Source organism: Diadema antillarum, unplaced genomic scaffold (assembly GCF_040938485.1).
Source record: "Diadema antillarum isolate AM-2024a unplaced genomic scaffold, OU_Dant_1.0 scf00000149, whole genome shotgun sequence".
Taxonomy (NCBI): domain Eukaryota; kingdom Metazoa; phylum Echinodermata; class Echinoidea; order Diadematoida; family Diadematidae; genus Diadema; species Diadema antillarum.
The window spans coordinates 801,375-822,574 of record NW_027271038.1 but is presented as its reverse complement, the minus strand read 5'-3'; the positions used below and the strand labels follow the sequence as shown (position 1 = coordinate 822,574).

The window sequence follows — 21,200 nt, the reverse complement described above, 5'->3', positions numbered from 1 at the left end:
CCTAAATAATGATATTGGTGGCAATCACCGATGCAAATCATCTGAAAGAGGATGTCATCAATTCGTAACTCTCCCAGTGGTTTGTGCACAAGAATGCAAATATCATTGTGGGGATATTACAACCTTGAAAAACTTTCATGTAAAGAATTCAAGTCTTTCTTTCTGATTTTGTGTTCAAAAAGAAAATGTAGTAGTAAAGATTTTTTTATAGTTCAATGAGAAATTTGTGAAGTTATGAAATCAGATGCAATGCGTCTGATTTGTATTATATGTGATTGCTTCTTACGTCACCTTTATGTGAACATGTAACATTTTGAAATTCCGTAACTTTTTATATGAGGTCCAATTTTGATAAAATACTTATCATTCTGTAGGATTAATACTGCCCTCTTTACTGAAGTCCACTTGAAGATATTGTGGAATTACACTAGACAGCAACAGTTCAGGATCTGTCTGTGTACACTGGTTTGCTGTTTCAGGTGCGGATGCTGAAGCAAAGAATAGCTCTGCTAGAGGAAGAAAACCATGCATCGAGACCACCTCACAACGAGACGTCGTTATGAAGGACCACTCCTGGGTTGCAAAGGACTCAGCATAGCCCCATTCACCTTCCGCGATGGTATTCTTTCATTGCTTTCATCATCTCATGTTAAACATCGTACACTACACCCTGTTTTGTTGATGCCTTCTGCCCAATGTTCAAATTGCGTACATATCAGTGTAGAGAGACATGGCAGAGAGAGAGAGAGAGAGGGGAAAAAAAGACAGTGCTAATACGGACACATATTTTGAAAAGAGTGAAAGTGGAGGAGCATGATTAGCCAAGAACAGTGGGACACAAAGAAATAGCAGCTAAAGAAATGGAGGAGCAAAGGACAAATGAGGAGAGATTATGGTGCACATAGACTGATTGAAAGGAACAGTGTACAGAAAATTGAAGTACACATATGGCTTGTTGTATTGGACTATCCATATTTTTTATACTATATATTTATAGATTTCACGATGATGATGATGATGATTAGATGGCATGGTGCAGTAAATGTGTTGGACAAACCACAGGACTCTTTTCTCTGTTCTCTGTATTTCTGTTTTGTTTCTGTTTGTTCAAGAGAATGGCATATCAGGAGAATTGTCTGAATGGGGCATTTTACAAAGTGGTTTTAGAGTAGAGACGTATTTCACAGCCAAACAAGTCGAGCTAAACTATTGACTGTTTGAAACAGTGATCTGTGATGGCAGTGTTTATCAGTTGTGACAAATTCTGACATTATTCTGGATGACAGGAAAATTGTTCAGATATTCATGTAGCTTGCAGGTGTTAGATCTGCTGATATACACCTTTCGTACAATGGATTCAACTATATGCGGCTAGGAAATTCACTAATTTTATGTCTTGTAGGATGAAGGTGAAAGGTCAACATTAAATATTGCATGAGCACTCATTGTGAGGCAGTGCATGAAATATGTCACATTATTCAGCCAGGGTTGCTAGAGGCAGTGTGCTCTGACACCCACTAGTCACAAAAGTCGGGTTTAGATGTTGCAATGTTTTATCTATTAAAGCAATGAAATGCTTCAGCATCAACTACTATTGGGCAAGTCATCCATAAAACAGACACCCCCCCCCCCAAAAAAAAAAAAGAAAGAAAGAAAGAAAGAAAAGAAAAGAAAAACCAACCAACCAACCAACCAACCAACCAACCAAACAACCAAACGAACAAACACAAGTTTAACTGGTCAGATAGTTCAAACTAAGTGAAATAATTCAAGAGTGCAGGTAAGGAGCTGAATTGTATCTCTAGTCATATCACATATTGTCGCTGGGGCGACAAGACCTCCTGTCTACAAAATGTCAAATGTTCAGGAGAGCCAAAACACATGGTGGCCAAAGCACTATAGCGAATGGGATAGCCTTTCCTTTGACATGCCGTGGTGGCTTCATTTTTGGAGTAAGACAGTTTGGATTTGGCCAGAACATGGCTTAACCCATTATTTGACCATTAATCCAAAAAAGTCATTTTCACCAAAATTGCAGATACAAGGTCTTGTCACCCCAGTGACGATATATCTCATAAAAAAATTCACAGACCATGCAACTGCATGTAATTTGTTACAGACAATGTTTTGTATTGTTTTGTATGTTTTGTTCTATGAAGACAAATATCTGGCAAAATGAGAAGTCTACGTGTCCATCATTATCAAACTATTTATATGCAGAGGGAGTCTAGGTTCATTAACACATTTTGCTTGTGTTAGGAAGATGACAGATGTAAGATCATATTTTCTTAAACAAGGTGCTATTGCGTTCAGATTACGGCAGAGCTTTGCAGTGTTCTCTGCATCATTCAGTGACTTGGATAAAGATGAAGGCTTGTATCATGTTATTATTTATTTATAAATATTTCTTTGTACAGTACATCAATTGCATTGCTTATTTACTCTATTCTCATCTTTGCGCTTGTGGGTTGAAAGACTCCCTATCATTGCTTTGTTCAGATGTACGTTTGAACACAAGAATGACCTGCCTCTTAGCTGCTCCGTGCAAGCGAGGAGAAATTATTCCAATTGTCAAAATGAAAGGTTGTGATTGCTAAATGCAAACGTATCATATCTCCTGAGGGGCAAAGCCTTAATCATGCATTTTTACTTCTAGTCTTGTGTTAAGTCTCTTGTGTTTGAGTGGAGACTGATGTCTCTTCCTGCAAACTAATAGGAAAAAGTGCCATACTTTGATTTTTATCGAGCTGTACATTCAAATCATATACATGTGTAGCTAAAGTAGGAATGTTAATTGTAGCAGTAACATGCTGTCCATGTACATTTTTTTTTTCATAACTTTCTGTGTTGCCTACCAGGTACTTATCTATCATGGTGCTCTATAAGAACAAAATTAGATGACTCTATTGTACACCAATTATGCAGCTTCAATAATGCCAGTGCATACATTAAGTGTGCTTCTTGATTTGCAGTAGTGGCATATCAGTTGTATTGTCATTTCATCTACTCTAGCGTCAGTTGGAATCCTGTGTAAATCTTCATAGCCCACATCTAGAGTAACTGGATAAGCTCCATCATGTTTACAATTATGATTACAATCACATGAATGCATTTTACAGCCTGTACAAGGATGTTTGCTGGAAGGATAAGTGGTTTACAGTGTGATGATAAATGACAATGTACCTCACAAGAGCGGGTCTAGGGAATGCACATTTGTCATAAGAAACAACATATTGGGAAAATCTTGTTCTTTTTTTTTTTTGTATTGTTGTACTATTCTAGACTCACAAATTGTTGAAGAGTCCCCATCAGAAATGCTGGCACTTAGATATGGGACTTAACCAAGACTCGATGCCACAACTTGAATTAATCATTAAGATTTCCTCAAACTTTCACTGAGTATCTTTATTTACTCATCTTTGTGCATTCACTGAATCCACATGCATGTGTGGGGAGGAGACTGCCCCTTTAACCCATTGAGGACGAGTCCCGAGTATACTCGGGCAAGCGTCTATGGGAAATGCAATTTGTAGCAAAATCAAGTCATCCTCAACGGGTTAAGAATATCTCATCCAAGACTTGGTCTTGTTGATATGTCAGGAACAGCATGGACAATTTCAAAAAAAAAAAAATTCCTCCTCAAACCGAGTCTCCATTAAAAGGAAACCCAGTCAGGAGGGGATATGAAATAGATGCAGATGAGACCTTTTGTATATGTGATTGATAATACATACGCTAAATTTTCTTCTTATAATATAAGCCTTGGTTACATGATTTCAGTATTTACACTAATGTAATTCACCTGATTGTAGATTTACACTGTAATTTGTTGAATCAATTGAAAACTGTCTTCCTTTTCTACTGTAAGAATGAAAGACTTGTAAACATTTATTTGGGGGATTTTTTATTTTCTTGTCAACTATTGTCATTCTGTAATTCTGTAATTAATATTTCATGTTTTTTCCCCTGATATCAGCTTTTCATAATTTTGTCACCTTGATTTCAATGGAAACTTTGTTTAACATTTCCTGAAAGCCTTCTTTAGTATTTTGAAGAGCCACGATCAAATTCTTTTGTAACACTTTATCTATGCTTTCATGTTGACTAGGTACATGTCTCCTAATAGAGCAGAAATATAAATGTAATTTGCTAATTTTGCACTCTTGGTGCTGCAGTTTTCTTGAGTTTTATTGTTGATGTGAGTTTTGCCAGTACATGTATTACAGAGTTTCTTAACTTATTGAAGACTAAATACATTTGACCTTTGATTGAAATGACTATAGATATCTTTACACATGTTGTAAACCTGATTGTGAAAAGTGTATTTAGTATTCACAGTAGTATTCATACCACTGCTACTTAAGTTATGAAAGGCATTTTATATTTATGCTATGTCATGAAGCCATCCATCAAGTTTCCCTCACACACTGCTGCCGTGTCTGATTATCAGGATATCTTTGATTTCATTGGGAATCCATCGTAATCCATCTGTAGAGATGATGTGAGAATGATGCAATAAATACCCACAAAAATTGGTCTTAATATCTAAGTCGGAATGAGTTGAAACAGTGGGTTTATGTTCTAGCTGTGCAAGTGAGATTACAAGGAACTAAGCAGTGAGTGCCATAACACTTGCTTCAAATACATTTCTTGACAGGGCAGATTTACTAGGTTACTATGTGAGAAGGTTATGGAGAAGGTTACAGGGTCAACTGTTCTGGATACATTCGTAGATGTAAGGACTAACTTGGGCTATTTTGGGAAGAATTTCAGTGACCTTTGTCTCAGCACAAACTTTAACACAACAATCCGTGGGGGTGATGTCAGGATTTGATTTGTTTGAGGTCAGAGTCAATTCTAGGGCTGCAATGCTTATAACAGTAATCCCTACTTCTGATCTCATTCTATCAAGCTTGAGGATAGGATGGCTCATGGAATGGGAGGAAAGATTTTTTTTTTTGTCAGTAGTTGCAGAAGTAAGGTCTAAGCAGATAGTTTGTTAATCCTCAAACCAAACATTTTCTTCTTTTTTTTTAATTTAAGGGAATTTTTACATTAGTACATAATTTTTCTGATATATTTGGTCGGGGAGGAAACCAAAACCTGTGGGATGTATTGCTAAAGATAAGTATTTCATTAAAATAATTGTCCAGCCAAGATTAATGTGCTATGCTTCATTTTGCTTTCACTCTGTGCCACTCATAATGCTTCTACACTGTATGTCCATGAAATGCTCTTCCAAACTGTGTCATGAACATTTTGATGAATTCTACTATGGTGGATAGTATTCAGTGTGCCATTATTTATAACAAAGTTGACACAATGGATTGTATGCAAGTCTATGTATGTGGTGTGAGGTATGTGTTCAGTTTGTGAATGTGCATATGAGTAGGTGTGTTGAGACTGCTCACGGTATTCATGATTTTTTTTTTCTTTAGAGGAACTCGCATTTTGACGTCTTCCTTTGTTATTTCATTCACTTTCTGACAGCATTTTTGTATATCAGCTCCTTGTGTGATGCAGGAAAATGCCATTGAATGATTTAGAACCGTTTGCTTTTCTTCTGATTTTGGGAATGTATCGACATTTATTAGACTGGTTTTCTAACAAATACAGATTTACGCGTTCCTGTACAATGAGGTTGTTCCTTACAACAAGAGAGCTTATCTGAAAGACTGCCCAACATAGCATCAACTAATCCATACAATGTATATAGATTCATGTAGTGAAACCCAATGAGTATGCACAGACAGACAAAACAGCTCGACACTTTGTTTTCAGAGGAAGTGCATGTATAAAATTTGGATGCAATGGTAAATTTGCCTGTTGTAATATTGAGTACATAATCATGCATTTGATAAATTGCCTCAATTTTTTTTTTTGTCACAAATGACTCCTTTAATCAGGGGCATTCCAAACTTATCTTGCAAAGAGGGACAACTTCGCTCAGTGTGGAAATGCACAAAGTATGGAAATCATACTGTATCCTCTGAAAAAAAAAGGAAAAATACACCTTCCTGTGAATGGAGCAGCCTATTTACCAAGGTCTTGCATGTAGGAGATGCAGAAACTATTCATGTCAAGGAACCTACTTTCAATTACTACCTATTTTCAATTATTTGACAAATATGAATATTTGAGATCCTGTTCATAGTGAGCTCAACATCAGTGATAATTAGAGAAATTACCAGGGTATATAATTTTACACCTCAATTTGTGTGAGCAATTAGTGATCCCAAACACAAATGACTTATGATATTTATTTTCCTATTTTCTTGTTTATGTATTCACTGTCATATGTGCTCAAATTGCTTTTGAGTTATATTCATTGTTCCTCGGGTTACTCTGCTCCTCTAGTAATTCATGCTAATGTGTTCCATAATTATGATATATTTGTCCAAGTGATTTAATTTGTTGTTTTTGTTTAATAAGAGTGAGGGAGTTGTTACAGTATAGGTATTCTTACATTTGTTGAGAAGATGTACCCCCCGTCTCTTCTCCAGCATGCTGTATCTCCATTAGGTCAACTTGTCAATACAATCGTACTCAGTGGGATGACCCCAACCCTGGTACTGTAGGGCAAGATACTGTGGAGAAGTCGCCTTCTCCTGTTGAATCCAGTGGGTCTTTCATTTTTCCAAAGTCTACAGCAGCCAAAGTGATTTGCTGAGCCAGCCAGCAAACAGTTTTATGTGGAAATTTCGTGGTAACTTATTCTAATTTATCAAAGCTATTTGCCTGATATGTCAGCAGAGACTAACATACTTGGTGCAGTGTATTCATAAATTTCTGTGTAATTGTATGATATATATATATATTAATAAACATGATTATGCATATTGTTGATTATGCATATTGTCAACATGCATGTTCCATGTAAGTATGACTGTCTTTGTGTGCATGCTCATAAGAATATTAAGTGTTTGTTAGTACAACTACTGTATGCAAAAAATAAAATCAAGTACATAACATGAGGGAGAGATGAAGCTATTTGTTATGGCAGAGAAGTGTCATTAAACATGAAATAATTTTATACTTGAAGTATCACCATTCTGTATATGTGTATGTGTGTTTTTTTTCACTTGTCTTTTTTTAAGTTGATACTCCGTGACATCACAGTGTTTCAGAGCCATTGTGAGTAGGCCAAAGGGCTCAGTAGTGATAATAATCACTGTGGAAGTACAAGTAGTAGTAATAATACATGTGATCTATGGTCCCACTATCGAGGATGATGACGATAGTAGTAGTAGTAGTAGTAGTAGTAGTAGTAGTAGTAGTAGTAGTAGTAGTAGTAGTAGTAATAGTAGTAGTAATAGTAGTAGTAGTAGTAATAGTAGTACTAGTGATAGTAGGAGTAGTAGTAGTAGTAGTAGTAGTAGTAGTAGTAATAATAATAATAATAATAATGATAATAATTGCATTTATATGGCACTTTATACTGGTGTTTTTAAAGGACAAGTTCACCTTCATAGACATGTGGGTTGAGTGAATGCAGCAATATTAGTAGAACACAACAGTGAGAGCTTGAGCAAAATCGGACAATCCGTTAAAAAGTTATCAATTTTTGAAGTTTCTGCTCAGTCAAGGCTGGATGAAAAGACTACTATAGCTTGTGATGTCACATGAGTACAACGATATAAAGAAAGAATAAAGAAAATTCAGCATATTTCCATTTTTCTCCCATAACAAAAGAACACTCGACTTCTCTCTTTCAGAAGGCAGGGGGAATAATATTACCCTTAACATACGTCAGTAGCAAGTCGAAGAACTTTGCACTTTATTCAAAAAGTAAAGTTTTGTGAAATTCTCTTTTTATATTCCTTATATAGTTGTACGCATGTGACATCATATACTGTAGTAGTCTTATCTTCCAGCAGTGACTGCGCAAATTCTTAAAATATTCGTAACTTTTGAACGGATTGTCCAATTTTCCTCAAACTTTCACTGATGTGCTCTACTAATATTGCTGCATTCTCTCAATCCTTATGTATATGAAGGTGGACTTGTCCTTTAAGCACACTGGTGCTATTCATACAAAAAGATTAGAAAACACAACAACACAATGCAAAACCAGAATTACAGTCACAAAAGAAGAACAAAACAGGATACATGTGATTCAGTGATTCAATAATGATGATAATAATAATAATGGTAATAATCATCACTATTGTTATTATTATTATTATCATCATCATCATCATCATCATTATTATCATAATGATAATGACAATAATTTATAAGTATTAGTGGTAGTAGTATTGTTGTCATTAATATTAGTGATGAATGCATGGGGCTATGATGAAATACTCTTGGGGTTACACTAGTCCTGCTATAGCTTCCTGCTTGTCGTTACCCCTCTGTTCTCAAGTGGGTTACAGTGCAAACAGTGACTTCATCAAATAGCAGACATAATCTTATATAAATAGTTTGTCAAACTTTCACATGCTTTCATGAACCAGTGATATCAGCCACAAACACAAATATGCAGATGAGATTATGATGATGTCATGACCTTACACATCTTCCATAGACATACATCTTTTAGTCTTCACTTAGATATCGTTTAGGTATCATATTCTCATTATAGTTTAATGTTATCATTATTAGAATTGTTATTGAGCATTATTTATCACTATTAGAGTCATCATCTTTATCATCACCATTATCATCATAGACCGGTGAGGTGTATTGATTCAGAAAATGTAATCCTTACAACAGAAGCTCAAGTGTTGGATTCGTCATAACACTATAGTCAGTGGTGTGCGATACCTTCTTGTGATGTGATGTGATGCATTGTGACATCCACCTTTATTTTGTGTGTGTAGAAAACCAGACATCGAATCTGATAGAAGAGTGATGAATGCAGTCGTAAGATGCTATCTTACCACATCTAGGACCCTACGACTCGTAGGGTCCTAGATGTGGAAAGATAGGCCTATTTCTTCGTGGGGGCAAAGGGCATAGGATCCGAGATCAAGACTACACGTTAAAAATTCACACTCCCATGTAGCAACTCCAAAAGTCAAACGCGGTACAAGGAGAAGTTGTGATTACTTAAAATGAAGGTTGTGAGTTCTCATCCTAAAAATACCTAAAGGAAGTCGAAAGCCAGGAAAAATTTTTGAAATTTTGCACCCCCTCCCCCAAAAAAAAGAAAGAAAAAAAAATTGACAAAAATCTCAAAAACCTAGGGGGTATGATAATCAATTGTGATTTTCGGGATAAAGTTTGAAGGTCAGGTCTCAGATAGCAGATCAAAGTTAAGAACTAGAATTATGGTAAAAGTTGTAGTATGTCTATAACTAATTTCTGATTCTGACCTGACAAGAGAATAGTACATTTTTAAAGGTAAACATTGACATCAATGCTATCATGAAAATAAAAAAAAAGCTAATTAGTAAGAATCTCTCTCCTAGTAGCATGACAAAACTGCTCCTCTTTTCATATAATTTTCCCTTTAGGCTGGGTTCATATAGAAGTACACGGTATACGGTATTCGCTATTCGCTATACACTATACGGGCATGGTGGGTCACGTAAGGTAGCACGCGTGTCCTACTTCAATATTCTTTTAGTGCCTACCTGAAGTTAATTTCTGTAAAAAGAAAAGAAAAGAAAACACCTTTTTTTCCCTAAATAACTTATAGATATTCTAAAATAAACTTGTTTTGGATTAACTTAAAGCAGAGAAATCACCTCTGCAAATCATTGAACTTCTAAATACAACTTTTAATGATTTTTTTTTTTAAAAATGGGGTTAGTTCAGCCAGTCAATCAAGATGGGGTTATTAATTTGAGCCATATGAATTTACAAACTAAAAACTAAAATTTTATTTTATTTTTTTTTTTTGGGGGGGGGGGGAGGATGTGGGTAGGAGAGGGGGATGTGATTGGAAATACTGTAGTTATGTTTCCAAATATTTATTTTAACATTTCAAACATGTATCAACCTAATTGATTTTATCAGTTATTCCTATTTTTGCTTCGATGACGTCATTTTTATGATGGGGGTAGCTTAATTCTACTCCCCATCCCAGCTCTGTGAACTCATAGCAAAAGTGAAATGATAAAGAAATCATTTTATGAACAATATTCTCTTGGATTAAATTTATTTCCACATTATTTTCAACTTATTATAAGAATAATGAAGTAAAATATTCCGATAAAATGAGTACCAAGAAATCCTATAATTTGTAACTTACCTTATCTAACCAAAGCACACATTCAGTACACCATCCGAACAGGATAGTATACCTTGCACGTAAATCGAACAAGCATGATTCCCACTATACTGTACTATACGCAGCTATACGGTATTTCCGAATAGTGCCCTCTTATGTGACCCGGTATTAGGAAATCCTATTGTTCGATTCAAGCTATTCGCGTGCCCTCGAAAACGTGCACCGTATACTCAGTACACGAATATACTCCGATGTGAACCCAGCTTTATGCAACACCCTGTACAAAATACTTGAAATATAGATGGCGCTGTTCACTTAGTCACAATCTCGCGCTCGACAGCGTGACGAAAGTGCCCCCTCCAATATGCTATTTTTTTTTTTCTTAATGTCAGTCATGCAACACCCTGTAGGCCTACATTCTTACTTGGTTTTACAAATCCCGGCTCCACAGGCCCCCCTTGTGTCGAACTCGTGAGCCTTTTTTTGCCTATGTCGGACTCATGGGCGTTATGACTCGTGGGCTGTATGACTCATGGACCTTTTTTTTTTTCAATGTCGAACACTTAGGCCGTTATGACTTGTGGGTCTCGTGGAACGACCCCGAGGATGTAGGAGGGAGATACTCCCTCTGGGGTCCCTCACCCACCAGGGAGCTTTTTCAGTTTTAGAATTAGAATTCAGCGATCTGCAGCACACTATATTATTGGTGAAATAAAAAAGTGAGCAAAATTGATATTCAGGGGCAAATGTGATTTGTCATCTCTTTAATTGTTCTGTGTGTGCGTTTTCATTATGTACTATGACTATGGAGGTGGATGCAGCGCTCGCCGGCAATGACAAAAATAATAAACGGCAGTGAATGGAGTGGTGACAGATATCACGATAATGCAAAGTGCGTTCCCACAATAGGTTAACGAGAACTGTAATTAGTAAATAGAAGAAAAAAACAAACAAACAAATTAGATTCTCTAATGGTTGCGGGATTTTCTTTTCTGCTCATCAAATTATTTGAAAATCAAACATCTGAGTCTAAATAAAACGGGGATTTGTAAATAACCCTTCCTCAGAGCTGCATTATATGGTCATGGTTGAGTTTGGGTTATATTGGCTCTCAAGATGAATCACCTCGCTCAGCCATTAACTCGGAGTCAAGACTCTCAACAATAAACCATAAATCCAACCACTTCAACACTACCCATTTAGCTCTTTGGTTGTAATAGAGAAGCATGTGTCTGACTTCAACAGCTCAAGGACGTATCCAAATGTCGCGCTTTGTAATAAAAGATGGCCCTGCGTCAATGTAACCACTTCAAATCCTAGTACATCAAGAGTTTAAGAGTTTCATATTTCTGCCAAGTAATGAGTTCTAAGCACTACAAGACCCGTGTTCGAGTTTGATTTACATGATAAGGAGACCAGGGAGGTGAGACAAAACACTGTAGCTAGAACATGATCAACATGAGGAAGGAACGTCACTTTCTATATAAGGTTATATACTAGTAGGCCTAGACAGCCAACTGGCGCGAGACAATGAAAGCACCTCGGGAGATAAATACAAAAAGGGGGGAGGGAGATGATAACATATAATTATGATGACAGTGATGATGATGATGATGATGAAGATGATAATGAAACTTACAGCAAAAGTAAGTTTGATTTTGGTAATATTCATGAGAAGAATATGGACTTTGATATACATTACTACTAGGCTACTCCTGATGATAACAATTATTATTGATAATAGTAATGATAACATTGATGATGATATTGAGAATGCTTGATATACAGTATGATGTACAGTATATTAGGTGTTTGATGTATCAAAAATACAACCAAAGAATAACTAATGTGTACGTTGGACCAATTGCAAAGTCTAGGGTAAAAAAACCCAACAAATTCGAGACAATATTCAAAGATTAAAGGGATCGTATAGTTTTGGTTGAGACCTAATTTCAGGTTTCTAACATTTTGGTGAGATAAGGAGAAACCTCTTATGAAATGTGAAAGAGCATGTAATTCCATGAGAAATTCAACGTTTATTTGATGAAAATTGGTTTTGAAATGGCTGAGATATCCAAAACAGAGTGATTCTAATAAGTGTGGGACCCACACTTTATCATGATCGCTTTGTTTTACTTTGTTTTTGGATGTTTCAGTCATTCCAAACCCGATTTTCATCAAATAAACTTTGAATTCCTCTTAAAATGGTATGCTCTAAACTATTTCATAAGTGTTTTCTTGGTATGTCACAAAAAGTTAAAAGTCCAATTCTCATCTCCACCAATACTGTACTATCCCTACCGCGCTATGTTAGCAATGTTACATAAACAATATAGTTTAAAAAAAATATATATATACATATTTAGTCATACGCATTTGTAAGTGTTTATATGTATGCTTGTTTGTGATTGTATGTATACATGTATGTATGTTATATTATGTAAGATTGACGTATATATACACTCCCATTAGTGTATTTATTTTCTGCCGTCTCTGCCTCTACCAACGGAGTTTATATTGACCTACTGTTGTGAATATATAAATATATATATATATATATATATATATATATATATATATATATAGAAGCAAAAAACAGTTTTGCTTCTACGTTAAGGAGCGAAATTGGACGAAAGTCAGAAATTGTCTTCTCGTTAGCAGATCCCGATTTCGGAATGTACACTCCTTCAGCTACTCTCCATATTACTGGTATCTTTTTCGTGCGCCATACTACCTGCATAAGACTCCACAACAAGCGAAACAAGCGAGGACATCTCTTGTACATCTTGTAGGGGATTCCATTTTGCCCAGGTGCAGACGCGTTCCTTGTTTTCTTTAGAATGTCCTGAAGTTCATGAAAAGAAGGAGGTTCCTCATTGAAGGGCTCGGTTGGGGGTTCCACAGGAACGCTTCCTGGCCATGCCTGAAACTCCTCCTCTTCATTACCTGAATAGGTTTGACGCAGATGAGTATTTAAGTCGTCTTTGCTACAGTTAAGCTGTGATTTGGAGTCGCATGAAGGTTTAAGGACTTTCTTTCCTGTGCGATACGGGTTACGCATGAACTCCTTTCGTGTGCGCTTCCTTTCTCTTCTTCTTTTCGCTGCTCTTTCCTTTCTCCTTAGGTCTAGGATTTGGTCGTGCACTTGCTTTAGAAGTTTGTTAATTCCACTCTTCTCTGCGTCGGGAGCTTTCTTGTATCGAGTACGAAGAATCCTCTGTTGCTTACGAAGTCCTTTCAGCCTATGCTTTCTCCTGCTCATTTGAGGTATTTGTGGAGAAACTTTTGCAACTTTCACTCCAAAATGTTCTACAGCTACTGCATAGACATACGTATTGTATTTCTCAATCTTTTGTTCAATAGTGCCATACATAAAAGATTTTACTATTCTAGTAACATCTTCATCGAATGCAGTCCAAGCCGGTGAATTTGTCATCTTCGGCCAATTTTTGTTAGAGCGACGTTCCAGACTCTGCAAGACCTTTCAATCCTTAATCTCAAACAGCTTTTGATGAGTATTGTGGGGTTGATCCAAACTATCAACTAGCTCCGAATTACTATTGACAGGCAATAAACGGTCTTGAGACTTACCGCACTGTGTCTTGCTCTTGTGAATTTTCAGACCTCTCACTCCTTTAAACTGGCGTTCACATCTATCACATATGATCATTTCTGTCGATGAAACCAGCAGGCTTAAATCGTCGTCATCGTTCGCTTCCAGGTCATCAACATAAGAATCCGGGGACCTTTTTATCCTGGGCGACGTCCCAGCCAGTATGACATCTTCTTGAGTTTGCTTGTCCATCGAAATAATACCGGTCTTTCCCGGTTGTCAGCGGTCTTTCCCGCTGTCAATCAGTCTTTTCCTGGTCGTCAACCAAACTTTCTTGGTGGTCACTGATCCATCGAACAGAAAATGATATATATGAAAAACCAAAACGGCAAATTCAGGAAACTCCTTCCTGCCGGAGGAGCTCGCAAGTCATAATTGTACAAGCAGGTAGTCGCACTCTTCGTCAGCGGCCAGGGTGCGAAAAAGATGTAAAATTAAATCCGTTTCTGAAGCAAACGTACAAAATACGTTTGCTCCTGGCCGAACGGATTTTTCATCTAACCTGCATTTCAAATGATCTGAGTAGGTGATGAAACCATGCGCGCGCGTTGCAAGAGTTGTACGGGCGTTGCCACAGTTGTACTCGCGTTGTTGGGCACCATGGTTATTGTCTCTGAGTAGGTATTATGACGTCATATAGGTAGGCGTGGACCACTGAGTCTCATTTCTCATCAACCACAAGTGAAACGAGGCCCTCTCAGCACGGCTGCATGCTTCTCCTTCTACTCTCCTTGTCGTCCTCGTTCCACAACCTAGACGTCGTAGGACGTAGGCTAAAGACCCATTGGAGAATCCACGGCAGCCGACCTCTATTGTCCAAAGGTCTGCCTTCCATCTCCGTTTTTGAATCTCCAAAACGAGGTATTCGTATTTGTCACGTTTTCTCTCGCGAGCTCTTTGCATGCCTGCTTCATCTGGTACAGTCAGTTCAATGATAAACACCTGCCTCTTTTCCTCCGACCATATCATGATATCCGGGCGTAGGCTGGTGACGAAAACAATTTGAGGGAAGACAAGTTTCTTGTCTAGATCAGCCAAGATTTTCCAATCGTTTGCCTCATCTATTAAGCACGAAGAAAAGGCCCTCTGTGATTTTGTCTTGCTTTGTTCACCTTCCTTCACAAAATTCATATGACATCGTTTGGCTGGAATAGGTTTGGTGTTGCATTGTCCAATTTGATTGCTACATGCCTCGGCGATAACGCGCAGAACTCGATTATGCCGCCAAGTGTATCTTCCCTGTCCGAGACTCGTGGGGCATCCCGCGAGAATATGTGTAGTGGTGGCTCTCTCTTTGCACAGGTTGCAAGAGTCTTCATGCGCTATACCCCATCGTTTTAGGTTAACGGGTGATGGTGTGGTATCATACGTCGCGCCAAGTAGAAATTGAAGGAGTCTAGGACTCGTGTCGAAGAGATTTCTCCATGAAAGCTTTCTCTGTCGCACATTTTCCCACGAAGTCCATGCCCCCTGCACCGACATCTGGACCGCGCGGACATACTGGATGTCGTCATGTTCCCTCACAGCTAAGCTGACGATCTCCGCGCGGCGCTCATTAGGCTTAAGTTTAGAAACTGGTTTTCTGATTTGACCTGATCCTAGGCCCTGACGTCCGAACTGACCTCGTACCAAGTCTTCCATGCGAAGGGCGCCCTCGGCCCTTTCAATGGCTAGATCTGGGTTCCACTTGCGACCACACCTCATCTTCGGTTGAATTCTCGAAACTACTTCATCTGAACTTTGTTGAAGTTGCTGGGTCGCGTTGACTATCGTCTTCTTCATAGATGATACTAAACCTTCCATCGGCAGATGAAGCTTCGATTGATGACAGAACAATGCGATGTCGGTTAGAATTCTGCTCACTCCCAACCATCTCCGTAACTTTACGGCAACACACACCTCCATGCGTTCCACCTGGGATAATGGAACATCATATATTAGCAGTTTCCACTGAATCTTTGGAGCGATGAGGTGTTGGTATATCCAGCATTTCATCATGCCTGTTAGATGGCTTTTGTCGACAATCTTCAGTAAAGATGTCAGCTCCACGATTACGTCTTCACGAGCGACTTTGTCGTCAAGGCGGCCGTCTATGACACGTCCGAGAAATTTCACGGACATTTCACGGACAATATATATTGCCTTGAGAGTTTCTGGTTAAAAACTATGAGCAAAAGTGACTCCAATAGAATTATTCACCATGGGGCGCAGCCCCGAAGTGAATAGTAGTTTTGGAGGCACCGAGCCCGATAGATTTAACCAGAAACTCGAAATAAGGCAGTGTAAATTTGTTTTACATTTTGAATCAAAAATTTATACAAAAGAAGGGGAAATGTGAGGCGAGACGTTGTGTTGTGGATGCGATATTGTGGAGGGATCCTACACTGACATCAGAATTGCTTTGTGATGTCACAATGTTGTTTTGTTAGAAATTATTGTTTGCGCGAAACCGCGCAAACAATAATTAGAAAATTGCTACATTTCACAAAGTGACGGAACGAAGCAGTGCGCCATGTCACAATTGTTTTGTGAGAAATAAATTGTTACGTTTTACTGAGTGACGGAACGAAGCAGTGCGCGAAGTCACAATTGCTTATGATGTCACAATTGTTTTGTTAGAAATATGATTGTTACATTTCACGGAGTGACGGAAAGAAGCAATGCGCGATGGCACAATTGCTTTATGATGTCACAACTGTTTTGTTAGAAATATGATTGTTACATTTCATTGAGTGACGGAACGAAGCAGTGCGCGATGACACAATTGCTTTGTGATGTCACAATGGTTTTGTTAGAAATTTATTGTTACATTTCATTGGGTGACACAATTGCTTTATGATGTCACAATTGTTTTGTTGGAAATACGGTTGTTACATTTATTTTCATTGAGTGACGGAACGAAGCAGTGCGCGAAGTCACAATTGCTTTATGATGTCACAATTGTTTTGTTAGAAATATGATTGTTACATTTCACGGAGTGACGGAAAGAAGCAGTGCGCGATGACACAATTGCTTTGTGATGTCATAATTGTTTTGTTAGAAATAAATTGTTACATTTCACTAGGCGTTTTCACATCAGCCCGATAAAAATCCAAGCTCGAGATATTTTTTAATTTCCCAAGTCAGAAAATAGCGCGCTATTTCGAAACATCGGGCTGATGTGAAAACGCCTACTGAGTGACGGAACGAAGAGCGCGATGTCACAATTGCTTTGTGATGTCATAATTGTTAGGGTAGAACAGGGGGGCATTTCATGAAGCGTTTTATCCGACAACTTTGTCGGACAAATTGTTCTCAGCCAATCAGATGCAAGGATTTATGTAGCTTTTAACAGTTTGTCAGACGAAATATCTGACAAAACGCTTCATGAAATGCCCCCCAGTAGAATTGTTACAGAGTGACCGTACGAAGCAGTGCGCGATGTCAGCTTTGTGGGACACCATTTCACAAATGGCATACTACATGTATTTGGAACATGTGTTCGAGGGATCAAAAGTTTATTCGATGGAAATCGGTTTTGAAACTTAGCTAAATCCAAAAAACAAAGTAAAACAAAGTGGTTTTAATAAAAGGTGGGACCCACCTTTTATTATAGGACCACTTCGTTTTTGGATGTCACAGCCATTTCAAAAATGATTTTCATCAAATGGAAATTTGATTCTTCTTAATCATGTTTTTAATATTTCATATAAGTGGTTTCTAATTATCTCACAAATAGTTAAAACTTAAATCCCCATCTCAACCAGAATATTTGGGTAGTATTTTTCGTTTCTACACAAAACATATTCAACAACTTTCATGTCTTTTTCACATCATTTTCAATCAATTTGGAATAGGGCCAAATATTCTTTCTCCGCACAGCGCAAAAGAGTAACCAAAACATTTTTATATGTATTCTATTTTCTCTTAGACTTTGGAGTGGGACTGGATTTATATTCTTTCGATTTACTGACGTCAAAAGTGACTGAAACTTTAACACCCAAGGACATCTTAATGTCTTCTTTGTATAATTGGAATTGCTCTTACTAGGGCCTACTTATTGGAGCCGTGCTAATACCCGTAATTACAGTAGGACCTACCTATATTGTTTCTAGAAAACGATCATGATTTTAATATGCAGTATTAACATCATTAATTTCATGTATGTGTGACCAATCATGTATACTTAGTAGGCCCTGTACCTCCTTCACCAAATTCAGTCTGGCAGCACTAAGCTTCCACTGATGGCATTTCTGGGATATTTTTCACACTTGCTCATATGAGGCTGGCCTATCAAGGGCCCTCGCCTAGCAAACACCGGAAAGGGGTCTGTCATGTCAGAAACGGTTATAAATCTCTGCTTTGGGGGTCGGATCATGTTTGTAAATACACTCAGTATCATCATTGATAAAAAGAGTAGGCCTAACGAACTGATCTGTAACTCGAATTGGCTTGGTAATTAACGGAAAGAAGGAATACGATAAGCAATTCAAGAATCAAGAAATTCTTGACAGTATCTATAAGGATTTTCCTGAGAGCAGAGTAAATCATTCACTGTTATAGTCTCCAACCAACACACAATACTGATTGTACGTCTACCTCACTGGAGGACAATATAAATTGTTATTATTCAAAGCCATCATGAATTCCACTTGTTTAGCATGAGGATCGATGACGAGGCTCTGTGAAGAACCCCAACTACAATGCTTTTACCATCCGAGGAGATTCGATTTCAGTGCCGGACGTTTCAATGAAATCTGTCATAATGAAGTAAGATCATTCTTCTTGACATTTTCAGTTTAGCTAGATAAAACATACAAGCATACACCACGACCAGTCCTGTTTGGCCACCGAATGTACCTATAAAATTGTACCTGTAGAATAAATTGCGAACCCAATTGTCTAAGTCATACTCTGAACTCATAGCAATTACTGAAGGGGAACCTGGAAGGGTGTGAAGCATATTTGTTATAAGGAATCGAAGTGTTTACCCAGACTCCTTATATTAAAACGTATAATACGGATAAAAATTCTGCCTAAGATTCGAAAGTACATCACAAAAGTGTTGAGCTGTAGGCCCCAAGTACAAAGACTCACGACACTTCACAAGAGACACTTCTATCATCAAAACTGAGTTCAAGATTTAGCATATTTGTGTTCCGGTCATCCACACTATAATTTCATCAGAAGCACTGTGTAGTGAACTCGAAGATGAACTCGCCGAAGAAGAGTTATTCGCTGCTTCTAGTTTCAGTTATACATGTATATTCATAGTTTGCACATTCAATAAGAGCTTATCATCATGTATGTTTGTTTTCTCCCTTGTGTTTTCCTTTGTTTCTTCCTTGTTTTCTCCTCATCCTTAATCTTGCAAAGCATTTTCATTTATGACACAAAAAATGTACTAAACATCGACTGACTGAGATGATTGCCGTACTTTCCGAGCTGAGGATGCTATCATGCGCTGAATAAGAGCGCTCCGTGCCGTGTCTCGTATCTGATCATATCTGATTCATATACTCCCGTACTATTTCCCACATAATGCATGCGTTCGTCCTGACGCAGTACGTACGAGTCGACGGGGTTTACACTTGCGTTGTACCCATCCCAGTCTGTGTACTGATCGCCAAACCTCAACAAGCGGTAGCAGTAGCAATCGCACTGTACTGAGCTAGCTGCGTATTCGTTCTACGGCCCCAATACGTTACCCACGCTCATAAAACCTACGTATACTCATTTACCATGCGATAGTTATAGACGGGATCGCACGAATTGATGCTCTCACGAAAACCAACGCGGAGTACCAACATGCACTGCAAAATACGACGGGAAAAGTGCACTGATTGTCATAATGGAACGATATGGTCTAATCTGGCACTTTGTGATACTATTTATCTATCAATTGCAGTGCAGTCTAGGTAAGAAGTTTAGATTTGATTCTTAATATTTTGATCACATCGGTGCGTAACGTACCTGGATAGCAGAAAATTGCTGTCATGTCTTTACTACTACAGCCTAACGGGTTACAGTGAATGAAGTGTATTGATGCAGTGTGGGATCTCGCGATCTCGCGTTAGCTTAGCTAACAGTTAGATGGTTTACCGGAGTCTGTTATCTGTATTTTATTACTTACCGTTAGTTACCTATAGATCTGGATATGCTATATTGTGTCTTAACGCCTTTGAATAGACCAGAGATAAATGACAAATGATTGTAAATATTACCAAATATGCAGTTCAGTTTCGGCACTAACCCCTGGTCCCTGCTTCTTGGGGCGCTCCACTCACTGCACTGCAGTGCTTGTGATGTGATGTGCCTGTGATGATCAGTGTGTGGAGCTGTCTACACAACTGTGGGAGGTTCATGTTCGGGCTGATAGGCCTGATAGCTGATCGCAGATATTTAGGCACTAGGTTTCTACAACTTCAGGTTTAGGTAGAACCTCTAGTCTAGTTCTGTTCGATAACATTGTCGTCAATGTCAGTAATACTTCACTTACTTGGATACTTGGCTGATTAGCCCTCTATGTTAGTATTCCTGTGGGAAGGGCTCTCACAACTTGGTCTACTCTTGATCTCGAAGGATGCCACAGTGGGACAGGGTGCAGACACAACATGCTCTGGGAGGGGGTTCCACGGCTTGACCACTCTATAGTATTGGAGTAGAAGTGGCCAGCAAGTTGGGTTTTGTAGTGTAATACACCAATTCAAGATTTGCTCATTGGCCTGGTGGAGGCATATGTTCTGCTGAAATTAGCCAGCAAACACGATGAATTGGTATGCTGGCTTCTACTGGTACTGTAAGTGAAAGTGTAACCCTCCTGCTTCTTCTGGTATGGGCCCTGTTGCGAGAAACTTGACATGTCGATCAAAGGCAAGTTTCACCAGCAACTTTGCATTTGATGAAAATCAACTGGAAAGTTGTATTTCAGTTCGGGAAACCCACTCACAAGGGGGGCCCCTCCTTATAAGTAACCCGTCCCCCTTATAAGTAACCCCGTCCCCCTTATAAGTAACCCCCGGGGCACCCCTTATAAGGAGTCTCCACGCTTTTTTGCAATGCAACGCGAAAATGAAAGGACTGCGGCAATTCGCTTGATTATGTCCATAAAGCTTCACAAGTTTCCTAGTTACTCACGAAATTTGAGCAAAATCGGTTCGAGGCATCATATCTAAAATCATGGATTTAAATGCGATGGCTTTAAAGCCACCTGAATGAACGAAAGTCTCCGTACTCAGTCGCCACGTCTGCACTCAAGCATTGCCGCGCCGCCGCGCCTGGCGACACTCACGCCAGTAATCGCTCGCATTTCAGCATTCGCATGGGTCGTTTGACATCGCATTTAAATCCATGATTTTAGATATGATGCCTCGAACCGATTTTGCTCAAATTTCGTGAGTAACTAGGAAACTTGTGAAGCTTTATGAA

General features: G+C 38.4%; 3 protein-coding genes across 3 annotated transcripts in view; 2 read left to right on the top strand and 1 right to left on the bottom strand.

Annotated features, from left to right (window-relative positions):
• LOC139721761 (colorectal mutant cancer protein-like) overlaps positions 1 to 1,527 on the top strand; it is a 45,147-nt gene extending 43,620 nt beyond the window's left edge. Inside the window, 1 exon segment of the mRNA XM_071633086.1 lies at positions 480 to 1,527. Within this exon segment, the coding sequence (XP_071489187.1) occupies positions 480 to 563 (84 nt within the window). The 3' untranslated portion in view covers positions 564 to 1,527.
• Positions 1,528 to 14,417: 12,890 nt separating this feature from the next.
• LOC139721746 (uncharacterized) lies at positions 14,418 to 15,596 on the bottom strand. The gene has a single exon (XM_071633067.1). It carries the CDS (start codon positions 15,594 to 15,596, stop codon positions 14,418 to 14,420), a length of 1,179 nt encoding a protein of 392 aa, XP_071489168.1.
• Positions 15,597 to 19,330: 3,734 nt separating this feature from the next.
• Positions 19,331 to 21,200, top strand: part of LOC139721744 (protogenin B-like) — a 44,915-nt gene continuing 43,045 nt past the window's right edge. The window contains exon 1 of the mRNA XM_071633066.1: positions 19,331 to 19,690. Within this exon, the coding sequence (XP_071489167.1) occupies positions 19,624 to 19,690 (67 nt within the window). The 5' untranslated portion in view covers positions 19,331 to 19,623. The remainder of the gene's footprint in view (positions 19,691 to 21,200) is intronic.

Bases quoted from the DNA above. Each gene is read 5' to 3' on its own strand.
- LOC139721746 (XM_071633067.1), bottom strand. From the start codon at position 15,596: ATGGAAGGTTTAGTATCATCTATGAAGAAGACGATAGTCAACGCGACC.